At 44.2% G+C, this 17,169-nt stretch overlaps 1 protein-coding gene across 2 annotated transcripts in view; it reads left to right on the forward strand.

The window, feature by feature from the left end:
- The first annotated feature begins 1,757 nt into the window (after positions 1–1,757).
- Positions 1,758–17,169, forward strand: part of LOC116836557 (putative E3 ubiquitin-protein ligase HERC6) — a 45,377-nt gene continuing 29,965 nt past the window's right edge. The window contains exons 1-5 of one of the 2 annotated variants that reach the window (XM_075066148.1): positions 1,758–2,019; positions 8,173–8,332; positions 11,628–11,704; positions 13,031–13,258; positions 15,873–15,967. In XM_075066148.1, the coding sequence (XP_074922249.1) occupies positions 1,773–2,019; positions 8,173–8,332; positions 11,628–11,704; positions 13,031–13,258; positions 15,873–15,967 (807 nt within the window). In that variant the 5' untranslated portion in view covers positions 1,758–1,772. Of the gene's footprint in view, positions 2,020–8,172; positions 8,333–11,627; positions 11,705–13,030; positions 13,259–15,872; positions 15,968–17,169 lie in introns of those variants that run through there. The other variant, XM_075066149.1, reaches the window with a different exon arrangement.

Consider the following 17,169-nt stretch of genomic DNA (forward strand, 5'->3'; position numbering starts at 1 on the left):
TCTGAATTACTTGCCCCACAGCTGCAGGTTTACCTGAAAGCAACTAACGGAAGTGGTCCTGTGTTTAACGCTCAGGTGCCCAGCTCCCAATGGGGTCCAAACCCCAAATAAATCTGTTTTACCCTGTATAAAGCTTATACAGGGTAAACTCATAAATTGTTCGCCCTCTGTAACACCGATAGAATGCATAGATATGCTCCCCCAGGTATTAATGCATACTCTGAGTTAATTAATAAGTAAAAAGTGATTTTTTTAAATACAAAAAGTAGGTTTTAAGTGGTTCCAAGTAGTAACAGACAGAACACTTATGCCAGTATAACTGCATCCATCCTAGGAAAGTTCTGCCATTTTAATCACATCGGGATTAGATCCCTACTAGAGGTCAAGGTCCCCAATCCTGCAAACATTTAAATGTGTGTAATTTTGCCCATGTGAGTAATCCTGTTGATTTCCATGGTACTGTTCATGTGAGTAAATTACCCACGTGCTTAACATTTAAGATTTAGGCTTTGATTAGCCCCAGTTCCTTGGCAAAAATTTGGAACCTCTCTGAAGTTGGCCAGCTGAGAACATGGCGTCCTTTAACAGAGTATCAGCCTGGTCTATCCTACAAAGTTTTGTGAGCGTAGCGATATCCACTAGGAGGATGAATTTCAAAATTTAGAACCTATTGTTGAAACAGTTTGAGTGAAACTATGCACACGCTAAGCATCTGCACAATCAGGCCCCTAACCAGTCTGTTTAGGCGGTTCGGGATGAAATGGCTTAGGTCCCTACAATACTACTGACTGATCCTTGTAGGCGGACAGCTGACTTCCAGATAGCTCCATGCTGGTGTACATGTTCAACTAAGCAGATTATTCATCCACAAGGATCAAACCACATGCATCTATCCTTCTCCTGGCTTATGGTGTGTCTGCAATAGGTGGCTCTATTGGCACTGACTAAGCTCTGTAGTGTAGACATGGCCTTAGTTACAGTGTAAGGCTGCAGCTGCTTCCAGGTGGGTGGGTTTCATGTGCCCACACAAAGCCCATTGCAAAGCCGTGGCACTCCAGATGGCTGCAGCAGAGCGCAGCTGTAGGAGCAGGATGGGCCGAATGCTTTTAGTTGACAAAGAAGGGCAAGTAGTTTGATTCTGTTATCTCTGGTTGGCTGGGGGCTGTTTTCTGATTTGGGGGAGACTGCGGGGCTAGGGCTTTGTTTCTATACACACACTTTAAAGGCACTTAGGGGAGAGATTTCCAAAGGCACAAAGAGCAGTTGGGTGTCTCCATCCCATGGGAGTTGGGTGCCTCGCTACCCTGGGTGCCTCTCTCCTCAAACGCCCCCAGTAATGCCAGGGAAAGGGCCGCAAGGAAAGCTCAGGAGCAGCACCAGGGTTTTTGGCGCCCTAGGCAGGGGGCCTGCCATGCTCCTGGCTGGCGGTGGCAATTCTGCGGCAGGGGGTCCTGCCACGCTCCTGGTCTTCCGGACGCTTCAGCGGCGGGTCCCGGGAGCGAGTGAAGGACCCACTGCAGAATTGCCGCCAAAGACCCGCAGCGCGGAAGGACCCTTCTCTGCCGAATTGCCACTGAGGGCAGCAAAATGCCACCCCCCTCCAAATCCTGACTAGGTGCCTAAATGGAAGCGCTGGCCCTGAGAAAGCTCCCTCCCTGCAAGGCAGGGCCGGCTGGAAAGGGGCCGGCTTGACACAGGAGGGCGGAGGCAGGTTCCCCCGAGGTGGCGGCGCAGAAGCCGGGCCAAGCAGCAGCAGCCGCCACCCGCCCAGCATGTCGTACTGCTGGGGAGCCGGCTCCTGGGGGCAGCTGGGGCTGGGCGAGGCGGCAGCCGCCGGGCCGGTGCGCTGCCGGCGGGGGCCCGAGCCCAGCGGGGGCTGGACGCTGCTGGAAGCGGCTTGCGGGGAGCACCACACGCTCCTGCTGCGCCCGGACGGCACCGTCTGCTCCTGCGGGGCCAACGCCCGCGGGCAGCTGGGCAGGAAGCTCCGCCCGGGGCAGCGGGGCAGCTACACGCCAGGTAAGAGGCTGGGAAGTGCCGTGCTCCAGGCGCTGGGGCTGCGGGGCCCGAGGCCCCCGCGGAGGGGAGGACGGGGCCAGGCGCATGGGGCGATGCGGAGAGCTGGGGCAGCGGGGGATCTGAGCGCTGCTTTTCCCCGACCCCGCGCACTGGGCTGGGCCGGGCTCGGGGGTCAGGTGGGTTCCGCTGAGTGTGTGCAGCTGGCTGGGAAAACCGCTCCGGGAGGGGAGCCCGCTCCCGCTCCACTAAGTTTCTATTTCTCTGGAGCTGCAGGTTTCGATTCCGCCCCCAGGTCGCTGCTACTTTCGGTTTCGGTTTCCTGGTGGGGGCAATCAGCTGCTGAGAGGCGAAACCCAGCCATAGCTGCTGCTCTGTTTTCTGGTTGTGTGGGGCTGGCTGGCTTCGCTCACCACCAGTAACTCAGGAGTACTTGTGGCGCTAACAGGGCTGCTACTCTAAAACCTGTCAGAGACACTAGGATCAGGGGCTAGCCTTGTTTGGCTGTAGCCACAAAAATAACAAGGAGTCCAGTGGCACCAAGTGGGGTTTTTTTGACCCAGTAAAGCTTGTGCCCAAACAAATCTGTTAATCTGTAAGGTGTCACCTTGTTGTTTTTCAGAGAGATTAGTGAGAGCAGATAGAGAAGGTGAGAGCCCTCTCTGCACCTGCAAATCAATATTAGTGCCAGGGTGGATTTGATTTAAATCACTACTCAGGAAGACTTGATTTAATCATGGTTTGCTACATAAAAGTGCATTGTTGTTGGTTGTTATAACCTTAATACACATTCTTCACAACTCAGAGATAGACATAGGTTTCATTTTTAGAAGGTACACACTATGCATTTTTAAATTGATTTATTTTGAAAACTTTTCAGATTAGTTTTACAGCTATATCAGAAAAATGAATGATTGTTTGGTTATTTCACTTACCAAAGGTAAATGAAGCAGATATTTATGAAGTCATTGGGAGGTGAACTACCTCCAATATTTGGAGGATTTTCTTGCTATATTAGGAGGAGAACATCACCAGACAGACATTTAAATTGTTTTATTTAACTGAAGCAACAGCGTTAAGTATTCTGAATTTTTTTCTTGAAAAGCAAACTATAATATAAATATCAGAGGGGTAGCCGTGTTAGTCTGGATCTGTAAAAGTGGCAGAGAATCCTGTGGCACCTTATAGACTAACAGACGTTTTGGAGCGTGAGCTTTCATGGGTGAATATCCACTTCGTCAGACGCAGGTAGTGGAAATTTCCAGGGGTGGGTAATATAAGCTAGCAAGCAAGCTAGAGATAACGAGGTTAGTTCAATCAGGGAGGATGGGGCCCTGTTCTAGCAGTAGAGGTGTGAAAACCAAGGGAGGAGAAACTGGTTCTGTAATTGGCAAGCCATTCACCAGTTCTATTGTTTTAGTCGCGAGAGCTGATGGTGTCAAATTTGCAGATGAACTGAAAGCTCAGAGTTTCTCTTTGAAGTCTGCGGTCCTGAAGTTTTTTTGCTGCAGGATGGCCACCTTAAGGTCTGCTATATGTGTGCCAGGAGGTTGAAGTGCGCTTCCCTCCGAACTAAAACAAACGGGTTTCAGTGGGGGTACAACAATTTAAAAAATTTGTGGCCATCCCCTGGAAACATAATTAATCCATGATTTTGTGTCCATTTATCCTTTTCCGTAGTGATTTTCCTTAAACATTACATGAATATATTGTCTCATACTATAGAAATAGAATTTATAATCCCTAGTCCATGATGAGATATCTTTGAGCTATAATGTATCTTAATTAACCCATCCTTAGGTAGTTTTTTCCCCCCAAAAGCATTTTATCAAAAAAATCTAATTTAAATTTAAAAAATCTGATATTTTTTATTTTTTTTAATTGATTTTTATCCACCTAGATCAGTGCAAATCGATATCGGTACAAACAAGCCTTGCTCCTGCAGAGAGACTTATGTGTTTGCGTAACTTGTAGCCTGCAGGTAATTTCAAATTACAGTGCCTACAGGAGGCTCGGTACAGAATCTGACCAGTTATATTTTTTGTTTTCTTCATGGTATTCTGGCTACGAGCATTTTTTTATTTTAAATAAACCACTGCCTAATTTGGTGTCCTGGTGTTGTCTGCGTGATCTGCAACCTGACAAGATGAGTCACGCTTTCTGCAAAGAGAGTGCTGTCACTAAGCAAAGGTTATGTGGCTGGTGGTTTATTTGTCGCCTTCCTGTGAAGCATCAGAGATGTCCGTGGTTGGAGATGTGATGCTAGATGAGGTGGGTCAGGGCTCTGATGGGGCCCTGAACGTTCTCTCTCTTTGGCGCTTGACTGGCTCGTTCTTGCTCAGGTGCTTGGTGATTCTAACTGATCACTGTATGGGGGATCGGGAAGGAATTTTCCCCCAGATCAGATTGGCATTGGCTTGGGGGGGCGCTTGCCTTTCTCTGCAGCATGAATCATCTCTCTGTCATTTGCCAGGATTATCTGGGTATATCTCACTTAATCATTTTCCTGCCATTACAGGAGCCTCGGGCATCGGCGTGGCTCAGTCTCTTCTGTTTTCTCTATGTGGCATAGAATAGCCTTGTCTACTGTGGGCTGTAATACTTTGGTCTGATTTTGGTTGTTGGGTTTACTGTTCAGGTGGTGGGGGTAGCCGGGTCAGGCTAGATGGTCTAGTAGACCCTTCTGTTTTTAAACTCTGTGTCTAGAAAAATAATTCAAATTGCAGGATTTCAAAATCATCCCATATGGAAGAACATGACTGCAGGCGATCTTCTTTGCATGGCTTGTCTCTGCTCTGCACACTTCTGCACAGCAGTGGATATGTATTTAAAATGGTGGCTAGTTTTCTGTATAATTAGATTTTTAAAAATCAGTTTAATGTTGTTTTGAATACACATGAATTGCTACATGGAATCCTCCCTTTTGAGTGCTGTTGCTTTGGTGTGGTTTCCAATCTGTTTTGGTACCAAGCTGTTATCTACTTCATTCTGTCTTAAAGGAGGGTGTAGAACATTCCACACTGAAACCTAATGAGCTGGTTATAAGCTTTTGAAATGTTTAAAATATTTATTACCAAACTTCAATTTGTGGAAAAAAAATCAGTTCAGATGTGGTGTCCAAATCCCTAAACTCAGTTTTGTGGACTACTGTATCTTGTAAATACAGTGAGATACCACTTTTCTTGTCCAGATCTTCCCATATATTCACTGTTTCCATGATGCCACAAGATGTAGGTTATTAATAATATTCCAGAAGCAAAAACTTTAGTTGAAAAGAACTAAGGATGGTTGAGTTGGCATTCCCCCCCCAACCCCCTCCTCCCCATCAGTACAACTCCTGAAAAGCAAGAAAATACCAATTTATGGAAGGTTTCAGAGTAGCAGCCATGTTAGTCTGTATCTGCAAAAAGAACAGGAGTACTTATGGCACCTTAGAGACTAACAAATTTATTTGAGCATAAGCTTTCATGGGCTACAGCCACTTCATTGAATGCATAGAATGGAACATATAGTAAGGAGAGATATATACATACAGAGAACATGAAAAGATGGAAGTTGCCATACCAACTCCAAGAGGCTAATTAATTAAGATGAGCCATTATCAGCAGGAGAAAAAACTTTTGTAGTGAGAATCAAGATGGCCCATTTCAGACAGTTTGATAAGAAGCTGTGAGGATACTTAACATGGGGAAATAGATTCAATGTGTGTAATGGCTCAGCCATTCCCAGCCTCTATTCAAGCCTAAATTGATGGTATCTAGTTTGCATATTAATTCAAGTTCAGCAGTTTCTCGTTGAAGTCTGGTTTTGAAGCTTTTCTGTGCAAGATTGCCACTTTCAGCCAGCCTTGTGAAACAGAAGGGTTTATCAGTTGTCTGGAACACAGTGGAGAACGGATCTTGCTAGCACAGAAAGTAGGAAGATTCAGTATGTCTGGAGGAGGTGGGGGAAATCCAAAGCCCTGGGCCCTCCTCCCTGCCCAGGTCTCAAAATAGGAGACTGACTAGCTTCCAGCAGCCCAACCTCACTCAACCCAGTTGCGCCTCCTCTGCCCTTTGTCTCTTTCTTGGGCAAACTGGTCACCTGGCTTCACCTCCGTCAGCTGGCTCCTTGCAGAGGGGTCCCAGCCATCAGTTGCCAGGATACAGAGTGTCTGCCCATTGTCTGAGCCCAGGGAGCTAGACAGCAGTCACACCTGCCCTCTACGAGTCTGTAACGATCACACACCCTTGTCCCCCTACTTAGATTAGTGGTGAGCAATCTGCAGCCCATCAGGGTAATCCTCTGGTGGGCTGCCAGACAGTTTATTTACATTTGCATGGCTTGCTCGCAGTTCACGTTCTCCACATTTGGCCATGGTTCACCGTTCCTGAGCAATGGGAGCTGCAGGAAGTGGCTTCCCACAGCTCCCGTTGGCCGGGAACAGCAAACCACCGGGAGCTGCGGGCAGCCGTGCCTGTGGACGGTCAGTGTAAACAACCATCTCGAGGCCTGCCAGCAGATTACCCTGACGGGCTGCAGGTTGCCCACCATTTTTCTAGTAGCGCCTGGTTACTAGTATAATTTATGGCTGGAATGTGACCAATCATAGGTATCCCAGAATAGTGGGGTTAGGGGGCAGCCCCCCAGATACACACATCTCAGCACAGTGGTGGGGGCCTCAAGAAGCCCCCCAGTGGACTACTTCACATCCACTCCAGTTGCATTAACAGGCTCCAGACATGCACGTTAACCAAATAAACAGGATATTGGTATTAAAACAACAACAACAAAACAGTTGCTCTACAGCAGTTGCTTTCTCTATTAACAGTTCTGTACCAGCCGTTCTCTTTCCTTTGCTTATTTCTTCGCTTGTTGCCTCGATCATCAAAGCCCTATCTAAAGCAGAATTGTATTCTGTTAATATTATAAATACATACTTTGAATCTAGATATTTCCAACCAGGTTATAACAGTTTTATAAAGGCAAGGCTAAATTTTAGATTCAGAATCAGGACAGTGGAAGGATTGTCTCATTGCTATAAATCTGGATAAAAATAGAATTTTACACAAAGACAATTACTTGGCTAAATTTTTTCCCCTCCTTTCTCTTTTTACTATTTTTGAAGCTATTCAAATGTTAGTGCTTTGTCCATCTCAGCCTACTTTGATTTGTGCAGAAAGCATTGAAATCATAATTCTGTACAAAAGATACTGTGGTCTGTTCTTATCAATAAAATTATTGCTACAAATTTGGTTTTATGACTTATTTCCAGCCTCAAAGAAGAGAAAAAGTTCTCACAACCCATCTTTTCAAGTCAAAGTATAACAACATTGGTAATTAGCAAATCTAGTAAAGAGGAAATTTTTTAAAAGATTTTAGGCTGATGTGTTTAAATGTTTCCTTAATACAGGGGTGGCCAACCTGGGGCTCCAGAGCCACATGTGGCTCATCACAAGTTAATATGCAGCTCCTTATATAGCCACTGACTCCGGGGCTGGAGCTACAGGCGCCAACTTTCCAATGTACCAGAAGGTTGCCCACTGCTCGACCCCTGACTCTATCACAGGCCCTGCTCCCACTCCACCCCTTCCCACCCTTTCCCTGAGCCTGCTGTGCCCTAGCTACTCCTCTGCCCCCCACCCCGAGCCTCCTGCATGCCACAAAACAGCTGATCGGGAGGGAGGGGGAGGTGCTGATCAGCGGGGCTGCTGGTGTGTGAGAGGCACTGGGATCGGGGGCGGCGAGCTGCTGACGTATTACTATGGCTCTTTGTCAATGTACATTGGTAAATTCTGGCTCCTTCTCAGGCTCAGGTTGGCCACCCCTGCTTTAGTGTAAAAGTTCTTATATTCTTGTGGTACTGCCATAATTTTTTCCCCCGAGGCACATTAGTGTTAAGTGTTAGAAAACTGAGAAAGCCCTTGTTTTTCCTCTGTATTAACCAACACACTCTAGCCCTGTGTCAGCTCTGATCTTTCCAGTAGAGGAAGGAAACTCCATTTAGAGCCTATTTATGCCACTTCTTAATTAGTGGGGAGGAATCGTCAATGTGAATTTCTTCCCCCAGGAGCTGAGTGTTGCTATATGGCTAATCCTTTGCTATTGGCAGGTATGGTTGGTGTATGTCTTTTCTTTCTGTAACCTCTGAATAACATTTTTTTCCCCACCAAAAAGAACAAATTCAAGCTTTAGAAGCACAGATTATTGTTCATGTGAGCTGTGGAAAAGAACACTCTCTGGCTGTTTGCAACAGAGGAAAGGTCTTCTCCTGGGGAGCTGGGTCTGAAGGCCAGCTGGGCACAGGAGAATTTAAGGAACAAAGTTTAATTCCAAAGTAAGTAGCCATTTAAGCATAATGTTTCAGACTCACAGTATGGTCCCCATTTGTGCACCTCATGAAACCATTACAAAATCTGGCCTAGTTTGACATGGGTCACTCAAACTGGAAAGTCTGAGAGAGAAAAGTTGAGTTTTGGAGGAAGTTTGCAGGGCATTGAATCTCACATGTAGCTGTCTCAAAACAGGTATAAGAGTATAAAGATGCTGTGCGTGGTTTCCCACTCTTACATAGCATGTTCTTTACTTCCCCAAACACAGCATTTCATCCACAAATTAACTTTATCTCTGCATGGTTTCTTTTATCATAAATGAGGGATTAGACAGTGGTTCAACATCACCTGAATTGTTTGCAGCTTGTTTAGAGGAGATTTTTCTATATTGGGGTGATGTAGGCTTCTGCATGCATGGAGAGAAAACTGCTTGAGGATTTCAGATTTTTTTTTTTCAAGTGCACTTACAGGACTTATTTATAAATATCAGTACATGCACTCATCTGTGAATATGGGATTAAATTCAGCTCTGGCATAAGTGTTCCAGTAGAAGTCAGTGCCAGAGCAGCATTTGCCCCCTGCAATTTTTGGGCAGTGGTGCAGGCACAAGTTAAAGTAGGGGATACATGTATTTATTTCACATAATCCTGTTAGTTGTTCTTGTTAATGACATTTGTTTTGCATTCCCCACTGCGAATGTCCGATGAATGCAAGTTACGTTGCTTTGCCAAATATGCGTTTTTCTAACCATTTTGCACCTGGCATGTTTATGACTTGACTGAATGGTATACAGAAATGCAAAGCACAAACAGTACAAACACAAACCCTTCGTTATTTTTATAGCAAGTATATTTCTGTCTCTCTCTTTCCTGTATAAGGAGAATTGTCGTTTACCTCTCCTTCCCTTATCCCTCCTCCTCCTCCTCCTTCAAAGTCAGATACATCTAAGACTGGGTCAGCTACTTCAGCTCCCTTTAATCCTGACTAAAGTTTAGGCTGTGCAAGAAGGATGGGAACAGGTCTCCACTCTCTTGCAGGGTGCACCGAAAATTCAGGATCAAGCTCTAGAGTCTAGAGCTTACAGTTTGTTGTCATTTAGAAGCCAGTGCACGTCATGCAACACAAAGCTATTCTGGGACCTTCACAAAGTTGCTGTAATGTTCAGAGTTAGATTTAGGCTTGGATTCTGACTCCTTTTGCCTCAGGTGACAGAGAAGTCAGCCCGCTAGAACCACCCCTTCACCAGCATGGGTGGGTGGGGGGAAGAGGGTAGCAGCGAAACAGAGAACCTCCGAAAGTGGGTGTTGCTTGCCAGGAAGGGGATGTGGCAATGATGGCTCAGGGATGGTCGTATGGGGGCATGACCAATTTAAAGCTGCACTTCCCTAGGGAAATCCTTGTGAGAGGATGGTGCCTGCACTTTCCCTGACCTTAATTCTTCCTTCCCCTACTTTGCTTCCCAGCAGGAGATCACTAGACCTCTCCTCACCAGCAGGGATGCAAACAGCTCCTCAGCACATCAAGTTCTAAAAAGCCAGTGAATGTTGTAAAATAGTCGCTAACATTTGTACACCACTGTATAAGAATCATCCTGACCAGACCATGACTCTTTGGTCACGTGAGGAGTGGTTTAGCTGGCGTATGAAATTCTGAGACCTTGCTGAACTCAGGAACAAAACGCTCCCATCCTATATCAGATAAAACTCTAGCACTTCTTTACCCATTCGTAATGTTGTTCTTCAGTCTTGTAAAACAACGTTTTTAGTTAGTTAGTTATTCCCCACCCTACTCTCCCATGCATTCCCTTTCTGTCTGCTTGTTGTGCATGGGGTTGAGAAAATTGTAAGCAGTTTATTAAAACTCACATTTGAAAATGATTTAGTGAAAAATATCGGGCCCATTCTTAAAAGTACTCTACACACAGACTTAAGTGGGAATTTAGCACATGGAATGGATCCAGTCTGGATGACTTTATGGCATATCAAACATGGCTTCTCAAGGAAGTGTGTAGAGCAGATAGGGTTTTTCAAAACGTTTGAAACAATCTGAAACACCAGTCAACTTTGTTTTACATGCATAAGCAATAACAGTATATTCAGAGAGCGCTATTTAGAAAAGTATCAGAGGGGTAGCCGTGTTAGTCTGGATCTGTAAAAGCAGCAGAGAATCCTGTGGCACCTTATAGACTAACAGACGTTTTGGAGCGTGAGCTTTCGTGGATGAATACCCACTTCGTCAGACACAGTCTGCGTCTGATGAAGTGGGTATTCACCCACGAAAGCTCACGCTCCAAAACGTCTGTTAGTCTATAAAGTGCCACAGGATTCTCTGCTGCTATTTAGAAAAGAAGCTTTTATAATTAAGAAATATAGCATGCTTTTTTGACTCTTAAAATTCAGATATTAGAATGACCATACTGGGTCAGATCAAAGGTCCATCTAGCCCAGTATCAGTGGCCAATGCCACTGAGGGAATGAACAGAACAGGTAAGCATCAAGTAGTCCATAATCCAATCCATAATGGATTTTCATTATCAAAAAATCTGACCTATAAGCAATCTTCGTGCTAAATTTCCAGTTTCTGTTCCAAACTGCTAAGACACCAAAGTTCTTAAAAAAAAAACAAAAAACAAAAAAAAAAAACCTTAGATCATTTTCTCCATTATTAAAATTTGTTTGCTTTCTGTTTCCCACTCTGCCTTTGTAGTAAAACAAAACAGCAGAACAATATTTGCCTGAGCTTTCTAAAGACTTCATCATTAGGAAGAAACCAGACCCAGAAAGTTTCACCCTCTCCAGGTGAAAATTTGACAAAGTTCTAGGCAAAAGTCCTTTTTACCATGGACATGTTTGGGGAACCTTAACTTTAGCTGTAGCTATGCTCTCCAGCTATAATGTTTTTATATGGATATTTTTGCTGTCAAAAAGAAGTTACATTGCAGTGGATGTGTAAGAATCTATTCTGAAGAGTGTCAAATTACAGTGAACATTCACCTCTGTGTGAGTAATAGACAACTGAAGCACAGGGCATCTTAAGTCAGAGTTCAAATGACACATTTATGTGCAGATATCCTATGTAGTGGAGAAACAGCCTATTGTAGAAAACTCTTGACTGGCTAATGACCAGGCAAAGGTAAAACAGAGACTCTGCAGAGTCTGTGTTATCATTATATAATATTAAAATAATATATTTATTATAATAATATTTTAGGTATTACATCATCTGTTTTCTGAAACATAACTGAGCTTTTCATATGATCTAGAAGCCAGGTTAACTTGGCTGCCCTGTTATCTACTACAGGAAAATAGATGGTCTCTCTGCTCTCAGAATAATACAAGTCACCTGTGGACACTTCCACTCAGTTGCACTGGCACAAGGTAATACATGTTTCATTTTTAAATTATTTCCCAAGTGCAATGCAAGCAATTCTGTTCTTTGGTGCAGTTAATTTATATGCAAGTCAGATATTAAGTTATCCATTACTCCTTTAACAGAAATTAGTATTATTAATCATGCTTGTTAACGGTAGTTATGGACCAACCCATTGTGTCAGGTACGATGCAAACACAGAGTAGTACGCAGTCCTTTTTCCGAAGAGTTTACTGTCTAATAGACAAGACAGAGCAAAGGGATGCAGTATGCAAGCAGAGCAATCAGTGTGATGCGGGAAATGTCAATTTATCTTTTTCTGTTTTTCCTACAGCCCAAATAATGCCCAGTACCTCATTTCTGAAAAAGGCTGGTGGGGCCAAGTTACCCATTGGTTAGTTATGCTCACAAAGGAGCTGCTTGTAACATTTTTTGTCAAAGCGTTAGCTGTCGTGTCAGGTGTTGTCTGTGATGGGAAGGCAACCCTTCTCAAAACTGCTATTTAAACTAGAAAATGTCAAAAATCTTCCCACGTTCTTTTTGGGAATTGTTCATTTGATAGGTAAGATCCATCTTCAAAAATAAAGAGATGAACGTGTTCCTTCTTCCTTCTCCTAGTGAGGAACCACAATTCCTGCTACATGCAGTGAGGCTTCTTATATCCAGCACTGATGGTTAGATGGGCAGAGAAGAAGCTTCCTCTGCTGTTGCCTGTTCTGTACTTGTTCTGTGGCTAAACAGAAGGCACTGGGTTCCAGGGCTATCAGTCTGGCACTTGTCATGAGCACTACATTAAATATATGCATTTGGCATAAGATGTCATGTTAAGAGGGTGGTATTTTATTTTGTTACACAGGTTCACTGGCATTTTACTAGTAGAGGGGGACACTGAGAAATATTTTCCATTCATTATTTTTTATTGTTAGATGAGAAACGTAACAGTTTCTGTGAGCATACAGGACTACCTGACTCCACATCTTTGGATGGATTAGCAAACTACAGATATTAATTTCAGTTTGTTACAAACACAAACTGTGTAAAATTATCCTGTCAGCACAGTGTCACGCAGCTCCAGGTATTTGCCGAATCACAAGCATGAGGAATCATGGATATGTGCCAAATTTAGCTGTCATTGGGGTGGTGTGTGCGTTAGTGAGTGTAGAATTCACCCTTATGTGGCTTGACTGAGTGGTAAATCTGCCCTCCTCTGTGGCATCAAGTTCACATCAAGGGCATAATTTTTCACAGCTCTTAGTGAGCTAGTTAATTAACATGTTGCTTGAAGGTGTGTCATCTTTTACTTTGTTTCTCTCTTTCTTTAAAAAAAAATAAAGATGGCAGAGTCTTTTCATGGGGACAGAACACCCATGGCCAGCTGGGCCTGGGACAAGAAATCCCCTCCCAGCATAGCCCACAACATGTCACATCTCTCAGCGGGATCCCCATGGCTCAGGTTGCTGCCGGCGGGGGACACACCTTTGCCCTGTCTCTCTCGGGAGTTGTGTATGGCTGGGGAAGGAACAACGCACGGCAGCTGGGATTAAGCCACGCTAACACAAGAGGTAACTCTATCTTTTCATTTCTCAAGGAAGCACCATCTTAATTCCAGATTTCCTCTTGTTGTATAGACTCTCCTGAGATAATGGGATGGACTTAGACTGTTCACTAGAATGAACCATGACTAGAACTAGATGAATATGAGGGGGAAAAGGGATACGTAAATGTCTGAATGAATTTGCACCATCTGTGTTTGCCTTCTGTGCATGTTGTATCAAATGAGTTTATTGGGGCAGAAATCACCAAAACTGCAAACTTTAAGCAAAAAATGGCAGAATGTTTGCAGGAAACATATTTTGAATTCATATTGACACTGGAAACCTGATTGTAAGAGTTGTACCTACCCAAAGAGGGAGCAGAAACGTACTGTGACATTACTCAGGGTACAATCTGGACTGATGGACAGCTGTGTCCCTTCAATTCTCCAGCCTGGGGTCCCTTTCTCAATGCTTCGCCATGAGCGCAACCACTCCTGGTCTGCTCACACACAGCCTCCAGCATGTAGGTTACTCCCAGTTATACCATATCAGTGCTATAGCCAGCCACTCATGAACTACTCTGCAGGATAATACCAGCAAACTCCCAGTCCTGGATTTTCCCCCCAAAGTGTGCATTTTGTACTGCCCAGCGCCCTCCTGGACAATACAAGTTCATATAAAGTGTTATTTTATTAATAAAATAATAGGGGTGGCCAAACTGTGGCTCACAAGCCACATGTGACTCTTTTACCATTAAAGTGTGGCTTGGAAGCCCCCAGACTCCCTCCTGTTCTCCACCTGCTAGACTGGAGGCGGGGGTGGGGGAGAAGATCAGGACCTTACCTTGCAGTAGGGTGATGGGATACGGGCTTCTGTCCAGCGGGGGAGGTGGGGTTTCAGGGCTTCAGCCCTGTGGGGTGCCCCTGCCGGGGCTCCGGCTTCAGCAGGAGGGGACTGAATCCCCAACCCTTGGCTCCTGGCAGGTGTGCCCCGGCTCTTGAACTTCTAAAGATTGTTGTACGTGGCTCGAAGGGCCAGTAAGTTTGGCCACCCCCGGAATATGATATGCACAAATCCTGTTCTCTCAAATGAAGTTTCCCAAACACGCTGGTTTAGATAAAACAAATTTATTAACTACAGAAAGATTTGAAGTGATTACAAGTAATAAGACATAAAAATCAGAATTGGTTACAAAGAAATAAAAGGTAAAACATAAAAAGAGAAAGGGAGAGGTGGTTTGGGGTGTCTGCTCTCTCCCTTCCAGCCATTTCTCTTGCACAAGAGCCACCTCCAGCTGATGATCAAGAGACAGAAAGTCTGTGTAAGGAAGCTCCAGCTGTTGCTTTGTCAAATTCTTTGTCCACACCCTCTCTTCTGCGGAAGAATGGCCACTTAATCAGCTGAAAGTCCATTTGATCTTGTTGACACCTGGCTGAGCCCTTGGCTAGCCATTTGTCTCTGGGGAACTGCTTTGTGACTGTCCCTCAGAACAGGTTGCAGCATGTCTCAGTAATACCACCCAGTGGAATCTGTACATACAGGGTTGCCACACACATTTTACCAAGACAATAATGATCAGCAAATCCTGCGTTTTCAAATGATGCCTCCCAATGCATACTTTGTACAAATGTTACCATAATCCTCTAAAAGGGGTGAACATAGGGGGACAGACTGTCACACATACCACCTAGCCAATCAAAACAGCTTGAATTTCTAACATTGAACTCTTTCAATGTCCTCCTTACAAACAAGATACCATGTAAGAACTATTTACAGAAATTCAGTGAATCATGTGAACAGCAATTAAATTGGAGAAAATGATGTGTTTGGACAGGAAAAGACAGGAAAAGATAAGACTGACTCTCTTCAGCCAGCTCTAACCATAACATTTCCACAGCTTGTATAATGGGCCCACAGTTCAGGCAGCTGTGGAGACAGTAGCACCTTTGGAAGCCAGAAAGAATGACCAATTCATCTGAAAGTTGATAGTATAATAACCAGCAGAGTAATGTGATAGTATTATACTCATAAAATTCTGGCCAGGCTAACAATATGCAATTTCTGTCTGGATGGAAAGTTTGATGGTTCACTATTTTCAGAGAATCTGTTAGGCTAGATTTAACCTGTAGGGAATGTGATGTTTGGGGTGGCGGGTTGTTTTGTTTGGCAGTCTGGATGTTTAAGCCAGCATCTTCAAGCGCCCTTTGGGTTTCTTGCTCAGCCTGTAAGATTTCCCATCAGGAACCAAATCTATGATCTGTTTGGATTATAAATGCAAAACAAAGACAAAAACTACCGCCAGGTTGATGGCTTTCAAATGCAACTTCAGCATGGCCTAGGGCAAAAACTCTTCTGTTTCCACTTCTGCTCACCAGCCAAAGCACTTACATTCCTTGCGCTAGTTGATGCTATGGTAGGTGTGTATGTAAATACGAGGAGATTAAAGCACAGGCGATCTCATTTTGCCCTTAAACTCCCTTTTCCTTTTAAATATTTTTAAATAATCATGGTCAGATGATATGAAATCTCAGCGGGCAAGATGCTAAAAAGCAGGGTTACGGTAACCCAACATCAGGTGGATGGTGCTCTGAAAGAAAAGAAGCCATTTCACATGCTATAGGAATCTGTGCTTCTCCAACAGAGCAAGTCTTCAAACCATATGCGGTAGCTGCTCTGACGACTATTGGCGTGGTCTATATCAGCTGTGGAGATGAGCACACTGCAGTGCTCACCCAGGTATGCTCCATATCCTTCTGTGTGGTGGACAGCCAGGCCATGACAGTCTAAAAACAAGTGTGTGCGGGCGCGCACGCTTAGTTGGTATGATGGCACAGCAAGGCTTAAGGGCCTTTGTTTGATTGGGAGGGGTGGGGGCGGAGGGATTAGAAGATCTGGGCAGTACTAATCTTGTGCAGAGACCTTCGGGCTCGTAACTTTCACTGAAGTCTCTGGGATGTTTAGGTGCTCAAGGATGTCCAGGTTGGACTTTGCTGCAGTCTCTGGCATTGGAAACCCCTCTTGAGTGTTTACATGAACAGAACAAGGCAGCTTAAGGTTATGGGACCCAGTCTTGCTCCCATTATATTTAATGGAAACTTTGCCATTGACCTCAGTGAGTGTAGGATTGGGCCAAATCCTGCTCATCATACTCAAACCTATGATGGGACTACGCAGATGAGGAAGACAGGAAGTAGGATATGGTCTAAAGTGCTGTATAACCATCAAAATCTCCGTTATCAATGGATAATTCAAGAAGCTTTGTTCCCAAAACAGAGCTTTTAGAAACACCCCACTTATAGCTACTCTTTATCCCAAAATTATTAACCGTTATTCCAATATGTACAAACAGATGTAATGACAAATGTAAACAGGTTTTGTACTGTAGGAAAACATTGGTATTTTGGAAATTTTAAAAAGGAATTTTACTTTAAATCTAAACAAAGGCTACTACTGACAATAGAAATTGAATATTTTTTTTTCTAATACCAAAAGCTGTTTTCTGAAAAATTATCAAAAATAAATGGAAAGCACATGAAGTAAAAGCTACATCCCTGCACTACTTATAACATAGAAATGTTCTCCAACCAGCCAGTCCATGTGTTCAGCAGGTTGCTTTTCCCTAGGGGGTTGGGGAGCTGAGTGTGTGCCTGTGTGTGAGAGACCCCCGTTACTTTGACTGCTACTTACAAGAGGGTTATGAATCTGCTATCTCTTCCATACAGGGAACTTAGCCCTGTACTTCAAGCAGCAGGTTCATGCTTTTAGTATGAGAAATCCCAGGTTCAAACCATGCTGATGGCCCAAACTGAATTAGTTACATGCCCACGGTGAATATAATCTTTCATTGGTTTCACTTGTATATGGCTAGATTGTATCATCTTCTTTCCACGGTCTTCAGGTTTTCTTCTTTTTTGTTGGAGAGGTTAAAAAAAAAATAG

The sequence above is a fragment of the Chelonoidis abingdonii genome, chromosome 5 (genome assembly GCF_003597395.2).
Source record: "Chelonoidis abingdonii isolate Lonesome George chromosome 5, CheloAbing_2.0, whole genome shotgun sequence".
NCBI classification, from domain to species: Eukaryota; Metazoa; Chordata; order Testudines; family Testudinidae; genus Chelonoidis; species Chelonoidis abingdonii.